Here is a 13,345-nt window from a genome sequence, read left to right as displayed (position 1 = left end):
TCGGACGTTCTCCATTTTATTACATACATAATTTGAGTCATTGATAGAAAAAAATACCTAAATCGATTATAAAGGCAGACACACAGTCTAACCAATAAATAGTGGAATACCGGTTGCAAAACTATTAGGTTCCAGCAAAACATTGAAAAAATGAATTTCCCTGTTTCTGTTGTAGCTTTGTTCGTTTTAGTGGCTGTGGTAAGTTTTCCTAGCAAGTTATGTACCTACACGCTAATATAAAAATATTTTAGGGCTTGACAAGCTCCCAATTTGTTGGACCTCAATTTCCTCCAGAAAATCCAATTCACACTTTTCTTCCTAACATAGGAGAACATCCGTATTTTTACCCATATAGAGGCGGAGGATACCAGTTGAGATCCATGAACCATCTACCAAAACCACCTCGCAATCCTTTTGATGAAGTTTACAATGAGAAAGGTGACAAACTGACTTGTAAAATGGTTTGTTCTCCAGTGGAAGATGTAGAAGAAGTTGACGAATCCACTAAGAGAGACAGCGTCGAAAATAAAATTGAAAAAAAGGAAGATGAGTAGATTTGAAATGGATGAAGCAATATATTGTCAACAAAATGTTAAAAATAAAACTTTAAAATGTAGACATATTGATACTTTATTTAACAGCTATTTTTAATCAACTATTTTCGTAATATTTAGTATTATTTACGGGTGAAAGAGTATTTTTAAGTTTTGGTTGCTTTTTAATTATTTAATTTTTAAAAAGGATTTTATTAAAGATTTCTTCTAATTTTTTTGATTGATTTAATCAATTTGTAACTCATTTAAACATACTCTAGTTGCAAGGAATTTTATAATGACATCCACAATGCTGAATGGTACCATGTTCCTTGTCCCTTCTCTGACAAAGATCTTGGGTTCTTCAGTCTTCGCAAAAACTCTGAACTTTTTTTGGAAAAAGCCGTGTTTCTGTTTTTAATCAGTTTGTTGGTTGTTTTGTATTTCCTTTAGTTCATTCGTCATTAAAGCGGTTATAATACTAATTTCATTGACTAGTTTCTTTCCATTTACTATACCTAAACTAAACACGATGGTTGCTCCAAAGCTCATACTGCTTAAGCTGTTTTTAATAGATGTTACTTGCAGAAATTTCAGCACAGAAACTGTAACAAGTGTATAAATATACTTCTAGAATTTATTTGAAATGTCGACTATTAAGAAAAGTTATGAGTGTTAAAGAGACATTTTTCTAAAGCACACAGAAGGACCAGAAATTTATTAGTTTTGTCTCTATTATGACATCAACAGAACTCTGAGAACTGCCTTGTTTTGGTTCTGTACTTTACATTCTTTTGCACTGCGATCTCATTAAAACAAACGCAAACACCCCCTCTAATTGTAAACGACCTCATTAAACGTAACAATACAATGAAAGACCTGATTGCCATCAAAAATTGCTAATGATTCTTGCATGCATTGGTTTCTATACTTAAAACATGGTATAGTCATTATAAACCTACCAAAATGCATGCTGGTCTCTTTGTTCTTTTAGCACTATTCATAACTTTGGTGAGTTTGTTGTGTCTGGAATTGTTTAAATTCTACTACCGTTTTTGTTTTTAGGAAAATAGTATATTAATAAAAACACACCCACTAAACAACTCTAATAAACCACCATCATGTATTTGGATTTGGTATCATAAGTATCCACGCTATCCACCAAGAGGAACTATTAGTACAATTAGTGAGTTTTATTTAAGATTTTCCATTACAATATAAACATTTTTTTAGCTGCATCCCCAACACAATCGACCACAATTGCTGGAGCTACAGCTTCTGTAGCTGTTGAAGTCAGTGTTGCTGCACCAGCTGCTACAGAAGCTACAACGGCAGCAGCAAGTGAAGTTGAAGATTTGTCATCCTAACAAAATATGATAGTAAAATTGCTTAATTAATTAACACTTTGAATTTTTATCTCACGGAAAACTTGGTGGGTATGGTAATGTAGTGCATTCTATTTAGTAGGATGAGCTTCTGTTGGTAGTTGTGGTGGTAGTTGAACTCGTGTTGTAAGTCTGAGGATAATAGTTATAGTGCTGTCGTCGAGGCGGTGGTCTCCCACCTAAAAATTTGCTTTGAAAACCACTGATTGATTGATTTCATTCAATTAATACCAGGTGGTCCATGGCCCATGTGTTGATCAGGCCACTGAGTTTCAGTTACAACCTGTATGTGATAAAAAAACCATGTATAAAACTTTTGACAGTCAAATATGCACTTACCACAAGTAACAGAAAATATGCCAGAGGAAACCAGGTAAAACATTTCATTCTATACTTCAGGTCAGTGTAGAACTGACTAATTTTTATTCAGAATAGTCGCCAACTTTTATTTATATTATTTTAACGAAGGCAACGACTGGAAAGTGCTAAATTTAATAACCCCTGATTGGTCAGTAGTTTCCAAAGTATAGTACATTAAAACATTGTAAAATTTCTAAAAATACATTTAAGTAAATAAATAATAATTGTTTCCTGTATTTTAAGGTGACTAAGTGTCATATAAATGGTAGCTAATTTTCTTCATTCGGATCATATTAATTTATTGTATTTTTCCATCTCTAGGATGTTGACAAATACCTTTTATATCACAATATAAATACATCTACAAATTATTATACTATTATACAGACTGCCTTGCTACACAATTTCACCTGGTTTGACTACTTGAAAAGACTTGACTACTACTTAAGTTCGTTAAAATGAAATTTTTACACAAGAAAAACTTTAAAAAGTTATATTTTTGCTGCTTTTTCCGAATTTTTCGGTCAAAGTACGTTTCCTATTGTTGTCAGAGAAGCTTTTGAACTGTAGGAACGGTTCTTGAAACGGTTTCTTTGCCAATACTTTTAGATCCTAGCGGAAAGGGGCTCATATAAAGTCTCTATAGCAAGATGTTTTCACGTTGTCCAAAGCTGAACTCATTAGGTTGTATAGAAACTGCAAACAACGCAAATTTGCGCTGTTTAGATCACAATTCAAAACAGGATAAAATCTTTATAACCCAGTTTTACAAAATATATCAAAATAACACCGAAATGGGGAAAAAAATGTTGAAACTTCAACTGGATATCTGAAATATATGGAAAACTTGTTTGTTTTTTTTTTCATGTAGTGTGCTACCTCCTTTTTTGTATTTGTTTAAACTCAACACACTGTATATTTGCAGAGAGCAATTTTTTTAATTTTATCATTTTTTTACTTACACAGACTAGATTTTCCAAGGTTTTCATTGATTACTTGTCTTTCTGCGCAAAAGTTTCTTTTTATATGCAATGTTCGATAACAATATGTATATTCCTCTGTCTATTTAGGTATTGTTCTTCACTTTTTTAAATAAGCAATGCAAATAATTGTGATGATTTGGTGAACAATTTTGGATATTCACTTTAATCAGTGGACATTCTGAACCACTGATTGATCTGCGACCAAACGTTTATATTATTTTATCCCAATTATTGAAAACAGTTTTAAATGCACAGGTAGGCAGATGTTACAAGAACAGCACCCATGGTTCCATTTAAGAAACCGCAGGTTTATTTGATAAGTGAGACTTTTTGTTCACTTAATAGAATTTATTTCACACAATAATTGACAGATTTCTAGAATAGTCCTCTCCATCCATCTAAGATTAATTGTTTCCCCAACATTCTAGTCAAAACATCTTCAATAAGATCTGCATTTTACATGTTGTATGGGTTACTTTATTTAATAGGGTTGAAATCTCATATTAAAGGGATTAGCATTGTTAGAACAACAATGTCTTCTAATCCTCCAATTTCAGAAAATCTTCAGGTAGTTACGCAGCCTTCGTAACAATACAAATGCAGTTCTATTAATTAAGTATCAAAACATTTATTGATAAAGTATGAATTTTGTATAGTAGCTTGATGGTCACATAAGCTAATAAATGTTAGTTTGGTAAAGTGCGAATATTTGCATCATCATTTTCTTGACACTTAAAAATTAGTTACTTTTATTGAAAATACTTCATGATTCAACCCATCAATGGGTAAACTATTTGCTAATAGTGTTGATAAGGTCCTTGTTGTGGACAACCATTAGCAGGAGGCGATGCTGTAGTGGTGGTTGTTGTAGTGGTGTTGTATGGTGCCGGATTAGGCGCCGGATAGTATGGTTGTTGGGGTTGTTGTTGTTGCGGAGGTGGCGGTGGAGGGGGGCCTCCTAAATATAATACTTGTTTTAAAAAAAATGTTGATAGTTAATACATAAGTTACCTTGTGGTCCTTGCCCCATGTGCGGATCACCCCATTGAGCCTCAGTTATAGCCTAAATCACACAAAATATATACCAAAAAAGTAGAAAAAGCAAAAAGAATCAACTTACCACCAATAGTACGAGATACGTGAAACTAAATCCAATTGAACACTTCATTTTAGACTTTAGGACAGTTGATGTTGAACTAACTACAAGTGATTTGTAACATGGTTTTATATAAATCTGTAAAAGTTTAAAATACTTTGTTCATTAAATGAGGCTGTGAATTTCACTTCCTGCATTTAATAAACACTCATTGATTGATATTTTCTTTTATACAAATTTACACTTTAGTTTGTGAATTCTAACCGGCTGTGTGCTCTATATATTACATCAAAACTTTGTTTAGGCAAACAATGAACTCAATTTTACCTGTTCCTGCTTTTGAGATATGACCATTGAACTTGAATTGTGTATTGTATGTAATATAAACCATGTGAAAACTTTAGTGTTAATTTAACAAAATATGTGAATTGGTGAGCCATTATATTGTAAATTCAAGCACTAAAAGTGGCACAAAACTCAAATGGTCTTTAGACCCCTTTGTGCATTTACCTTTTTATTAGGCCATACTATTTTATTTTAATTTTTGCCATAACTTGTGAACTTTTTCCTACATTCTAGTAAAAACTGGTTTAATGTTTCAATTCATATTCTTATTGCTGGCTTAAGATACTGAGTTGTGTGACTTCTGTCACCAAGATCAAAGTATAACATCCCTGCACCTCAAAGTGGGGCTCACTATAATAGTTAATTTATTGACAGCATGTATTTTATAATGCTGGCAGAACACTCACTATCTGAAAAATTACTGTAAAGTAGCATATAAGTAGTAAATAAGGAAGAAGTTATTTCTAACTTGTAGTACAGTAGGGTAGGATAAGTATTATTACTTTTAAAGAAAAAGCTACTGCAACTGGGGATATTTAAGCATTAAACAAACTTGATCAACTATAAGAACTTTTTTATTACAATAAATACATTAACAATTCTACATCACAAACTTCCAACAGCTTTCGAGAATCACTGGGCATACTTGTCCTTAATGTCTCTCCACAGTTTCTGTAACAAAAATTGTCAAGTATTTAATACAGCTAATAGACAAAATATAAAATACATAGTAAAAGGCTAAATTTTATTTTAATGTTACATAATAAATTACATGCATACCCCTTTATTGGCGTTCTCGAAGATGGTGTCGCAAGTTAGGTCGAAACTTCTTTCGAACACAAAGGCCGAAGCTATGCAAGCCAAGGCAAAGGTTGAAGATCTTTTGAAGATCGCGTTGTAAATAGTACTACCCAGGCTCATTTTTGTTAATTAAATTTATAAATTAAATTTTGAAGATCTTCCACAAACTCTTTGGTAGTAAAACCAGCAACGATTGACAGTTAAGTGAACTGACAGTGACATATTTGCTTGATAAAGAATCATGTGATCATTTAGGAGCAGTCCTACATAGGTACCACGTGATACCCACTATTCAGAACCGGCAACTAGTAAACTTGGGAGATGTATAAACAGTTGCCTGTATCGGTCGCATCAACAAAATTTGAAGAAGCCTCTCTTGACGTTGACGTCATAACATTGAAATGTAAATTATTTAAAAAGTGGTGTGATTTCTTTAAAAAGACAATGTTTTTATAAAATTATCCGGGAAAACCTCCTTAATTTTGTAAGTATGATTTACGACAAGATTATAGCCGGTTTACTGCGTTTGTATTGCTGTAAAACTTAACGTTTTTACATTGCTTGCTATTGAAAAATTGGCTAAACCTAAACAACAATGTAAAAACATTCCCAAAACTAGTTTGGTCTATCAATTTAATTGCATAATAGTCAATATTCCAAGAAGAACATATGGAAAGTTTGAATAAAAATACGTGGCTTGTCTGTAATTAAAAATTGATTTTTTTGTAGATACACTGATTGCACTGTTTTCCCAATAATTTTAAAAGTGTCCAAAATAATAAAAAAGAAAATTATTGCAAACTGCACAAACAATACAAGATTTCACTATAATAATCCTGTTATCAAAAATCATTAAATTTATATGAAACTACAGTAACCAAGCACAGTCAAACACATTCTAGTGTGTTGATAAATTGATAAAAATGAAGGTGGTCCTATTACATGCCACTCTTTCAGCATGCACTCCCAATCTATTATTGTTGTAAGCTGTATAACACAAGGTTAAATATTTACACATTTATTGTCCTTCAAATGTTTTTCAAATTTGGTAGACAGTAAAGTTTTAATAAGGTTTTACTGGTTTTTATGTAAATATATTCACACACAGTGTTATAGGTAAGTGGATTTAAATTTTTATAGAAATTTGTAGAATTATTAGGTTTTAATTAACACTTTTAGGTCATTTAAAAAATTGTTTGCCCTAGTCTACTAATTATTGAACATCTCAACTACTGTTCAATTGAAATAAGACTGTTTTAACTTTGAATGGCTTAAAATTTAATTTTTTAGATTATTTTAGGGTATAATATAATGTACAGGAATGTGTAAAATAGTTATAATTTTCAAAAATATTACAAGGAAAAATTGTATTGTAATATTTACTTTTGTTAGCAGTATAGGTTACTTTGAGAGTATTTAAAACAGGTATCTACTACATATTTGACTTAGTTACTTGTTTTTTTTTTGTAATGAAGATATATTATATTACATACATTACATTTTGAAAGTGACAGTTTCTGTAGAAAGACCAGTTTCTGTATAAATTATAACTAAATACATAATTTTTCTTAATTTAGTGGTGGAGGATTTGTGGATCAAGTCATCCAGTAGTTTCCTGGAATTTGAAGTGTTTTTTTTGTCTTTTTTGCAAGTTTATTGTATGTAGAGTTGAAAACACATTTTATAAGACCAGATAGTGAGATTTTTAGCTGATAAGTTCCAAAAAATACATATTTTGTTAAAACATTTAACAAAATTTGGTTTGTGTTTGGTCCCATTGAGAAAAAGTGTTGTTTCAGGTTTCTTGGGTTCCAAATAGTTGGAAACAGCCATCAGAAACTCTTGGAAAATTTTAAAATCGCATTTTTTAGTTATTGCCAAATTTTGGACAATATTTTAGCCAGAAGAAGAAATTCCTTGTTTTTGACAAGGTGAGGTCCTAGTATGGTCAGAAGACCTCAAAAGAAGCCAACCTGAGATTTTGATTGGATTTTCTAACCCATAACCTACCTAAATTAGGTTTTCCTTCCTTAATTAAGTTTCAATTTTTTACTAATGTAAAGCGTTTTTTAAGATTTTTTAAAGATAACTTCAAATGTTTATTTTTTGAGGTAGCTTTCACAAAAGTGCTTAGGAAGGTCCATATTAAACAAAAAAGAAGAAATAAAAAAAGAAAGAAAGTGTCTCACAAAGGAACTGCAAATTTTTGGTGAATTTATGTTTAGTATGAACCTTTGTATGCCCTCTTGTCCAGGCCCTTTTTATGTTAAGTAAAATCTCTAAAAAACTCTTAAAATGAGTAAAAACTGACCTTACTAAGCCTAATTTAAGTTGGTTATGGGTTAGGTAACCCACTTAAAATCTTGGGTTGGCTTCTTTTCAGGTCTTCTGACCATACTAGAACCTCACCTTGAAAAAAACACACAAATTTCTTTTGGCTAAAATAAATCAAATTTTGGCACAATTTCAAAAAATGCGATGTTTTGATTTGCCTAAGCCTATACCAGTTCTCTGACAGCTCCCAATGGCTGTTTCCGACTATTTGGTACCAAAGGAACTCGGGACAACACGGATGAATCAGAAATCATAATACTTATTTAGTTTATGTAAATTTAACACTTACTAAGTTATTAAAATGCCACACTTCCTACTTTATAAATAACAATATTGTTAAAAGGATTTTTGTGACTATTATGGATTACTTGCTTGAACTAACAATGCTGCAAGCAACAGTTAAGAATGTTAAGATTAAGGACTAATTATGGTAGTTATTGCATTAAATTAAATACATATTTATACAAAGTTAATATTTACATTGCTGCAATAAGCTTTTCATATTTTGAAGCACAGCTAATGCAAGCATTTATGTATAACAGGAAAACACATTTTTTTTAACATACATTCACATTTTTAGCTTCTTTACCAAAGCCACTATGACACCAAAGACAGCAGCTCCTGTTTTCCTAAACCCTTACTATCAAAGACCTTGGCTCCAACAAAATGGAGCAGCAGCTCCAGCTGGTGGTGGCAACCAAAGTCTTAAAGGAATAATTGCAGGTTTTACACCTTTACCCACTTTCTTATATCTGGTTTACTGAGTGAAATTTCAGGGGGAATAACCGGAGGCATTGAAATCTGCATCACATTTCCCACAGAATACGTAAAAACGCAGCTGCAGTTAGACGAAAAAGGGGCTGCAAAAAAGTACGACGGTATTGCAGACTGTGTCAGAAAAACCGTGAAAAATCACGGGTTTTTTGGACTTTACCGAGGTCTTAGTGTTTTACTTTATGGCTCGATACCTAAAAGTGCCGTAAGATTTGGCGCATTTGAAACTTTACGAGGCCTGGCTGTGGAACCTGATGGCAGTTTGTCGATCAGTAATCGACTGTTATGTGGTTTAGGAGCTGGTGTGTGCGAAGCTATTTTTGCCGTCACTCCTATGGAGACTGTTAAGGTTAAGTTTATTAATGACCAAAGAAGTGGAAATCCTCGATATAAGGGCTTTTTCCATGGCGTAGGGATTATTATTAAGGAACAAGGTTGGTGTTGGTTATTCAAATCATAAATCAGATAGATTGTGGATTGTTTTATAGGTATAGGGGGAGTTTATAAGGGTTTGACTGCCACAATTATGAAACAGGGTTCTAATCAGGCTATTCGATTCTTTGTTATGGAAAGCCTCAAGGATTTGTACAAGGGCGATGATAAGTCCAAGCCAGTTCCTAAGTTGTTGGTGGGAGCTTTTGGTGCCATAGCTGGTAATACTTTGTTTTTTTTTTAAGTTTTTAACAGAGTTCAAAATTAGCAAACAATTTGCGACATTTTGGTCTTCAGTTAACATTGTAGTTTATTGGGGGTGATATTCGGACATGTAACATGAAAAAATGTAGTCAAATTATGATAACTTGATACATTATACTTATTTTGACAATACAGGGTGGTCCAGTTTTAAATAACAATAATTCACCAATCCATAGCCCGTAGTCCGAAATTTCGAACTAATTTAATTCTAAAAATTAGTCTTCAAGACTAATATCGTATCATTTAATGCCAAAATTGTTTAATTTCATCAATGAAGAGTCTGAAACTTAACTTTTACTATGAAAAATAGTTTAAAATTCGATTTTTCAGTCTTAAAGCACAGTGAAGCGTCTAGAAGTCAATTTAATATTGACAAAGCGTGAAATGGCATGTATAAGCCTATGGAAAATGTAAAAATAGTTTTTTAAGTCTGCTATGTCAAAAACTTGGTGAAGATAACCCTAAATCTCGATTTTCCAATCTGAAAGCAGTTCTAAAGCCCTAACAGAGTTCTAAGAAAATGAAAAGCATAGTAAAAAAACTTGGAAAGTTTCAAGTCAATTTTCATGAATCTAATATCAATATCCTGTATTTAAGACTATTTTCAAGACTAAAATATTGAAATTAATTTTAAGCTTTTGATGTCACTTTTCATTGATTCAGAGTCACTTTTTGGTTTGATGTCACTTTTCATTGATTCAGAGTCATCTTTTGGCTCTCAAGTCAATCTTCACAGTTTTCAAGTCAATTGTCAAGGCTGTCTTTCAATTTGTCTGAAAACTGTGAAAACTGGTTACAAAGACAATTTTTAAGCTTCTCAAGTCCATTTTCACCGTTTCAAAGTAAATTTATTGGTTTCTAAGTCAATTTTCAAAACTAAAGTCTTGCAATTTGTCTGGAAACTATGAAAACTGACTACAAAGACATTTTTTAAGCTTCTTAAGTCGATTTTCACCGTTTTCAAGACAATTTTTAAGTTGGGTTGGGTTGGTTTTGGGTCTTTGAACATAATAACTCAATTAACTGGTAAACAAAGTTTTAATCAGAATTTTATAAGAGATACTTATTTTGTCAAATTGAACAAGTAAAGTAAAAAAATACTGAAATTTTTTAAAAATATCCAGTGACATAGAAAATAGAACAGAAAAATTAAAACCATCTTTCTGTATTTACTCCACTGGACAGTTTCGACAAACGCCATTAACATCACATAATGAGTATTAATTTCATATGTTTTTGTTCTAAATTTGATTAAAATTGCTCCAGCGGTTTGACAGTTATGACAAGAAACAGATTTTTTAAACTGAACTTTTATGGACTGTATTTTCCTTGAGAAGCATTTTTCAGGATCATGACATAATGTATGTTAACTTATTTTTGGCTGACAATTAAAACTGGACCACCTTGTATAATGCAAAATTTGGTCAAATCTTAAAATTGTTGTCAATAATAAATCATCTTCTCTTAGGAGCTGCATCTGTATTTGGCAACACACCATTAGACGTAGTAAAAACGAGAATGCAAGGTTTGGAAGCCAGCAAGTACAAAAACACTCTTGACTGTGCCGTTCAAATTTGGAAGAACGAAGGAGCTTTTGCGTTCTACAAAGGCACAGTCCCTAGATTAGGTAGAGTGTGCCTGGACGTTGCCATAACATTTATGATCTACGACAGTTTTATGGAGTTGTTTAACAAGTTTTGGCCTTAGAGTTAAGTCGAATGTGGTGGTTGGACTGGTCTCTTTTATTGGGAAAGTGTTTGTGGATGCTTTTTATAAAATGTTTCTTCAATTTGGTGTTTAATGCTTTTGTAGGGGGAATTATTGTAAAATGGAATTTCTGTAAGAATTCTGCACTGCCTTCCTGTGTAACGTAGTTACACTAATGCATTTAACTTATTCATTCCGTTATTGTTTGACTGTGTATTTTTTAAAAAATTCTCTTTTAACTTTTTCTAAATGTTTTTGTTGTGTTTTGATTATTTTCACTTAGTGGAAAACTGGAATTATGCTTGTTATTTGTATTTAAGTGTTGTTTGTTTGACTTGTAGTTTATTGGTGCTGTTTTGGTATTTTCAATTTTTTATTGCAGAGAACCATGTCAGAATTTAAATTAGATATACCTTTACCAAAGTTGATTATGTTATTTAACATTCCGCAGGTTTAGTTACCCATACAGTATGTCCAAGATTCGATTTTCTATACAGGGATCTCGCTTCCCGTAAGAGCTACTGCAAAGGTTAAATGGGGAAAGTTTTAGAGAATTTAATAGGCAATCCAACACCGTTTTAAAAATATTTCATTTTTGCTTCGTTTTTAAATTATTTTAGAAAAACCAAAAAAAAGTGCTCCCCCCTCATAACGTGCCCTATGTATTCATGATGAGCTTTCATTCTTTGATGGTTGTCAGCAGTTATTTACCTTTACCTATTCTTCTTAGCACTTTCTCGTTGGTTATCCTGTCTACCCAGGATATGCGCAGTATACGGCGATACAAGTACATCTCAAAGGAGTCAATGCGGTTTTCCATTGTTTGGCATAATGTCCAACTCTCGGAGCCATAGAGTAGCACTGGGAAGATATAACAGCGCAATATACGCATGCGGAGCTGTAGGTTTAGGTCTCTACTAGTGACGAGGTTCTTCATAGACAAGAGAGACTTCGTTTACATGATTGCAGCGTTCGGCTTCGCCTCAAGCTGCAATTTTCATGTGCAAGCGGCAAATAACTACTTTCCGCTCTTAATATAGAATATACTATTATTACCCTTTCTCGGAGAACATCAACATTTGTAGGAGGTTCAAACTCATAATTTTTAGCATGACCCCAAAGATAAAAATTTAAAGGGAATAGGTCTGGAGATCTCGCTGGCCATGGGATTGAACCGTTTAATGCAATGACATTGTTTCCAAAATTTTCTCTAAGAAAATCCATAACCAACCGGTGTTATGCGCAGGACAGCCATCCAGTTGAAACCATAATTTTATAAAATCAGCTTCGTTTGGCACAATTTCTCGAAGAGCTGGTAAGATCTCAGCTCTCTATAAATCCCTCCTTCCATTACGGTTATAATCAAATGTAAATGGCCCTATTAAACGATTTCCTAAAATGAGAAACATTGCTCAGTTACTGAGTCGCAACTTTTTGCATACGAATGATTCCACACCAAATATTTAAGCCAAATCTTGTCTGCATCCGTCTTTGAGCAACCTCATGGGGATTCTCTACAGCCCAAACATGTCTGTTCTGCTTATTAAAAACACCACAATTAGAAATCCTGCTTCCATCAGTCCATACAACAAAATTAGAAAATTCTGGGTCCTCATTACTTTTATCAATGTACCAGTTCGAGAAACGCAGAGTCTTCTGGGATAATCGGTCTCCAAAAGTCCTTGTACAACTGTTGGCTTATAAGGATGATATCCAGAAGTTTTAAGAACTTGGTGAACAGTTGATTTTGACACGTTTACATCTTGTTTCACCATTCTAACAGATGCGGTTGGGTTTTCATTGACGGCTAATAAATTAACAACTAGATTTCTAAAGTGGGTCTTGTGAGGTTGGCGTCGTTCTGGATACGTCTCCAAATACCTAATTGAAGTCACGTATGCGTTTCTGTTGGACTGAAGATACAGTGCCAGCATGTCAAATTTCTCTTCATTTGGATACTTATTTTGTGGCATTTTAATACTCTGGTCCAAGGGACCTGTGTTGGACCACATTTGGTCCCGAAATTTAACAGTAGTGTGGAGTCCAAACGAGTTTTCTAAGAGGCTCAGATTGTCCCTAGAGAACTCTAAAGACTCTAGTAGCCTTATAATTTTAATTTATTCAAAAAAATAGGTAATAAAGTGTGGGTTTTCCGAGGGGTTTTCAAATACTTGTTAATATTTTTTGCTTCTAAAAAAGACTTTAATTTTATTAAAAACATTATTTTTTTGGTTAGTTTTCATATTTTTCGGGACCATCGGATCAGTCCCGGGACTTTTCAATTCAGTCCCGAATAGCTTTCTAGTCCCGGGACTTGGAAGCCCTACTCGA

At 32.9% G+C, this 13,345-nt stretch overlaps 5 protein-coding genes and 1 long non-coding RNA gene across 8 annotated transcripts; 3 read left to right on the top strand and 3 right to left on the bottom strand.

The window, feature by feature from the left end:
• Positions 1 to 6: 6 nt before the first annotated feature.
• LOC145727266 (uncharacterized) lies at positions 7 to 616 on the top strand. The gene is made up of 2 exons (XM_081976786.1): positions 7 to 198; positions 252 to 616. The coding sequence occupies exons 1-2, from the start codon at positions 151 to 153 to the stop codon at positions 552 to 554; spliced, it is 351 nt and encodes a 116-aa protein (XP_081832912.1). The 5' UTR covers positions 7 to 150; the 3' UTR covers positions 555 to 616.
• A 794-nt stretch (positions 617 to 1,410) lies between these two features.
• LOC145727268 (uncharacterized) lies at positions 1,411 to 1,936 on the top strand. The gene is made up of 3 exons (XM_081976788.1): positions 1,411 to 1,544; positions 1,599 to 1,710; positions 1,767 to 1,936. The coding sequence occupies exons 1-3, from the start codon at positions 1,500 to 1,502 to the stop codon at positions 1,898 to 1,900; spliced, it is 291 nt and encodes a 96-aa protein (XP_081832914.1). The 5' UTR covers positions 1,411 to 1,499; the 3' UTR covers positions 1,901 to 1,936.
• LOC145727271 (uncharacterized) lies at positions 1,638 to 2,414 on the bottom strand. The gene is made up of 4 exons (XR_014177847.1): positions 2,258 to 2,414; positions 2,150 to 2,201; positions 1,956 to 2,097; positions 1,638 to 1,896 (listed from the first exon to the last, which is right to left on the bottom strand). It is a non-coding gene; the product is annotated as an uncharacterized LOC145727271 (long non-coding RNA).
• Positions 2,415 to 3,873: 1,459 nt separating this feature from the next.
• LOC145727265 (uncharacterized) lies at positions 3,874 to 5,080 on the bottom strand. Of its 2 annotated transcripts, none has more exons than XM_081976785.1 (4): positions 4,868 to 5,080; positions 4,382 to 4,495; positions 4,273 to 4,324; positions 3,874 to 4,219 (listed from the first exon to the last, which is right to left on the bottom strand). In XM_081976785.1, the coding sequence occupies exons 2-4, from the start codon at positions 4,427 to 4,429 to the stop codon at positions 4,059 to 4,061; spliced, it is 261 nt and encodes an 86-aa protein (XP_081832911.1). In that variant the 5' UTR covers positions 4,430 to 4,495; positions 4,868 to 5,080; the 3' UTR covers positions 3,874 to 4,058. The 2 variants fall into 2 exon arrangements, with proteins under 2 accessions (XP_081832911.1, XP_081832909.1); XM_081976783.1 differs by lacking the exon at positions 4,868 to 5,080 and adding an exon at positions 4,685 to 4,726.
• A 179-nt stretch (positions 5,081 to 5,259) lies between these two features.
• ox (ubiquinol-cytochrome C reductase complex subunit oxen) lies at positions 5,260 to 5,707 on the bottom strand. The gene is made up of 2 exons (XM_081976789.1): positions 5,483 to 5,707; positions 5,260 to 5,374 (listed from the first exon to the last, which is right to left on the bottom strand). Exons 1-2 carry the CDS (start codon positions 5,621 to 5,623, stop codon positions 5,336 to 5,338), a joined length of 180 nt encoding a protein of 59 aa, XP_081832915.1. The 5' UTR covers positions 5,624 to 5,707; the 3' UTR covers positions 5,260 to 5,335.
• Positions 5,708 to 5,829: 122 nt separating this feature from the next.
• On the top strand, positions 5,830 to 11,437 carry sea (mitochondrial citrate transporter scheggia). Of its 2 annotated transcripts, none has more exons than XM_081976779.1 (5): positions 5,830 to 5,987; positions 8,418 to 8,560; positions 8,614 to 9,045; positions 9,100 to 9,264; positions 10,776 to 11,437. In XM_081976779.1, the coding sequence occupies exons 2-5, from the start codon at positions 8,437 to 8,439 to the stop codon at positions 11,012 to 11,014; spliced, it is 960 nt and encodes a 319-aa protein (XP_081832905.1). In that variant the 5' UTR covers positions 5,830 to 5,987; positions 8,418 to 8,436; the 3' UTR covers positions 11,015 to 11,437. The 2 variants fall into 2 exon arrangements, with proteins under 2 accessions (XP_081832905.1, XP_081832906.1); XM_081976780.1 differs by lacking the exon at positions 5,830 to 5,987 and adding an exon at positions 6,419 to 6,619.
• Positions 11,438 to 13,345: the final 1,908 nt, after the last annotated feature.

Source organism: Ips typographus, linkage group LG3 (genome assembly GCF_016097725.1).
Source record: "Ips typographus isolate SLU linkage group LG3, UJ_Ityp_2.0, whole genome shotgun sequence".
Classification (NCBI taxonomy): Eukaryota; Metazoa; Arthropoda; class Insecta; order Coleoptera; family Curculionidae; genus Ips; species Ips typographus.
This window is presented reverse-complemented; position numbering and strand designations above follow the sequence as displayed.

What these genes read in the sequence shown, in the direction of transcription:
- LOC145727266 (XM_081976786.1), top strand. Translation starts at nt 151, where the DNA reads ATGAATTTCCCTGTTTCTGTTGTAGCTTTGTTCGTTTTAGTGGCTGTG. An exon ending in TGTTCGTTTTAGTGGCTGTG is followed by an intron (nt 199 to 251) that starts GTAAGTTTTCCT and finishes AAAATATTTTAG; the next exon opens with GGCTTGACAAGCTCCCAATT.
- LOC145727268 (XM_081976788.1), top strand. Translation starts at nt 1,500, where the DNA reads ATGCATGCTGGTCTCTTTGTTCTTTTAGCACTATTCATAACTTTG. An exon ending in TAGCACTATTCATAACTTTG is followed by an intron (nt 1,545 to 1,598) that starts GTGAGTTTGTTG and finishes TTTTGTTTTTAG; the next exon opens with GAAAATAGTATATTAATAAA. An exon ending in TCCACCAAGAGGAACTATTA is followed by an intron (nt 1,711 to 1,766) that starts GTACAATTAGTG and finishes ACATTTTTTTAG; the next exon opens with CTGCATCCCCAACACAATCG.
- LOC145727265 (XM_081976783.1), bottom strand. Translation starts at nt 4,711, where the DNA reads ATGGTCATATCTCAAAAGCAGGAACAG. An exon ending in CGTATCTCGTACTATTGGTG is followed by an intron (nt 4,325 to 4,381) that starts GTAAGTTGATTC and finishes TGTGTGATTTAG; the next exon opens with GCTATAACTGAGGCTCAATG. An exon ending in CATGGGGCAAGGACCACAAG is followed by an intron (nt 4,220 to 4,272) that starts GTAACTTATGTA and finishes TATTATATTTAG; the next exon opens with GAGGCCCCCCTCCACCGCCA.
- ox (XM_081976789.1), bottom strand. Translation starts at nt 5,623, where the DNA reads ATGAGCCTGGGTAGTACTATTTACAACGCGATCTTCAAAAGATCTTCA. An exon ending in TCGAGAACGCCAATAAAGGG is followed by an intron (nt 5,375 to 5,482) that starts GTATGCATGTAA and finishes TTTTTGTTACAG; the next exon opens with AAACTGTGGAGAGACATTAA.
- sea (XM_081976779.1), top strand. Translation starts at nt 8,437, where the DNA reads ATGACACCAAAGACAGCAGCTCCTGTTTTCCTAAACCCTTACTATCAA. An exon ending in GATTATTATTAAGGAACAAG is followed by an intron (nt 9,046 to 9,099) that starts GTTGGTGTTGGT and finishes ATTGTTTTATAG; the next exon opens with GTATAGGGGGAGTTTATAAG. An exon ending in AGCTTTTGGTGCCATAGCTG is followed by an intron (nt 9,265 to 10,775) that starts GTAATACTTTGT and finishes ATCTTCTCTTAG; the next exon opens with GAGCTGCATCTGTATTTGGC.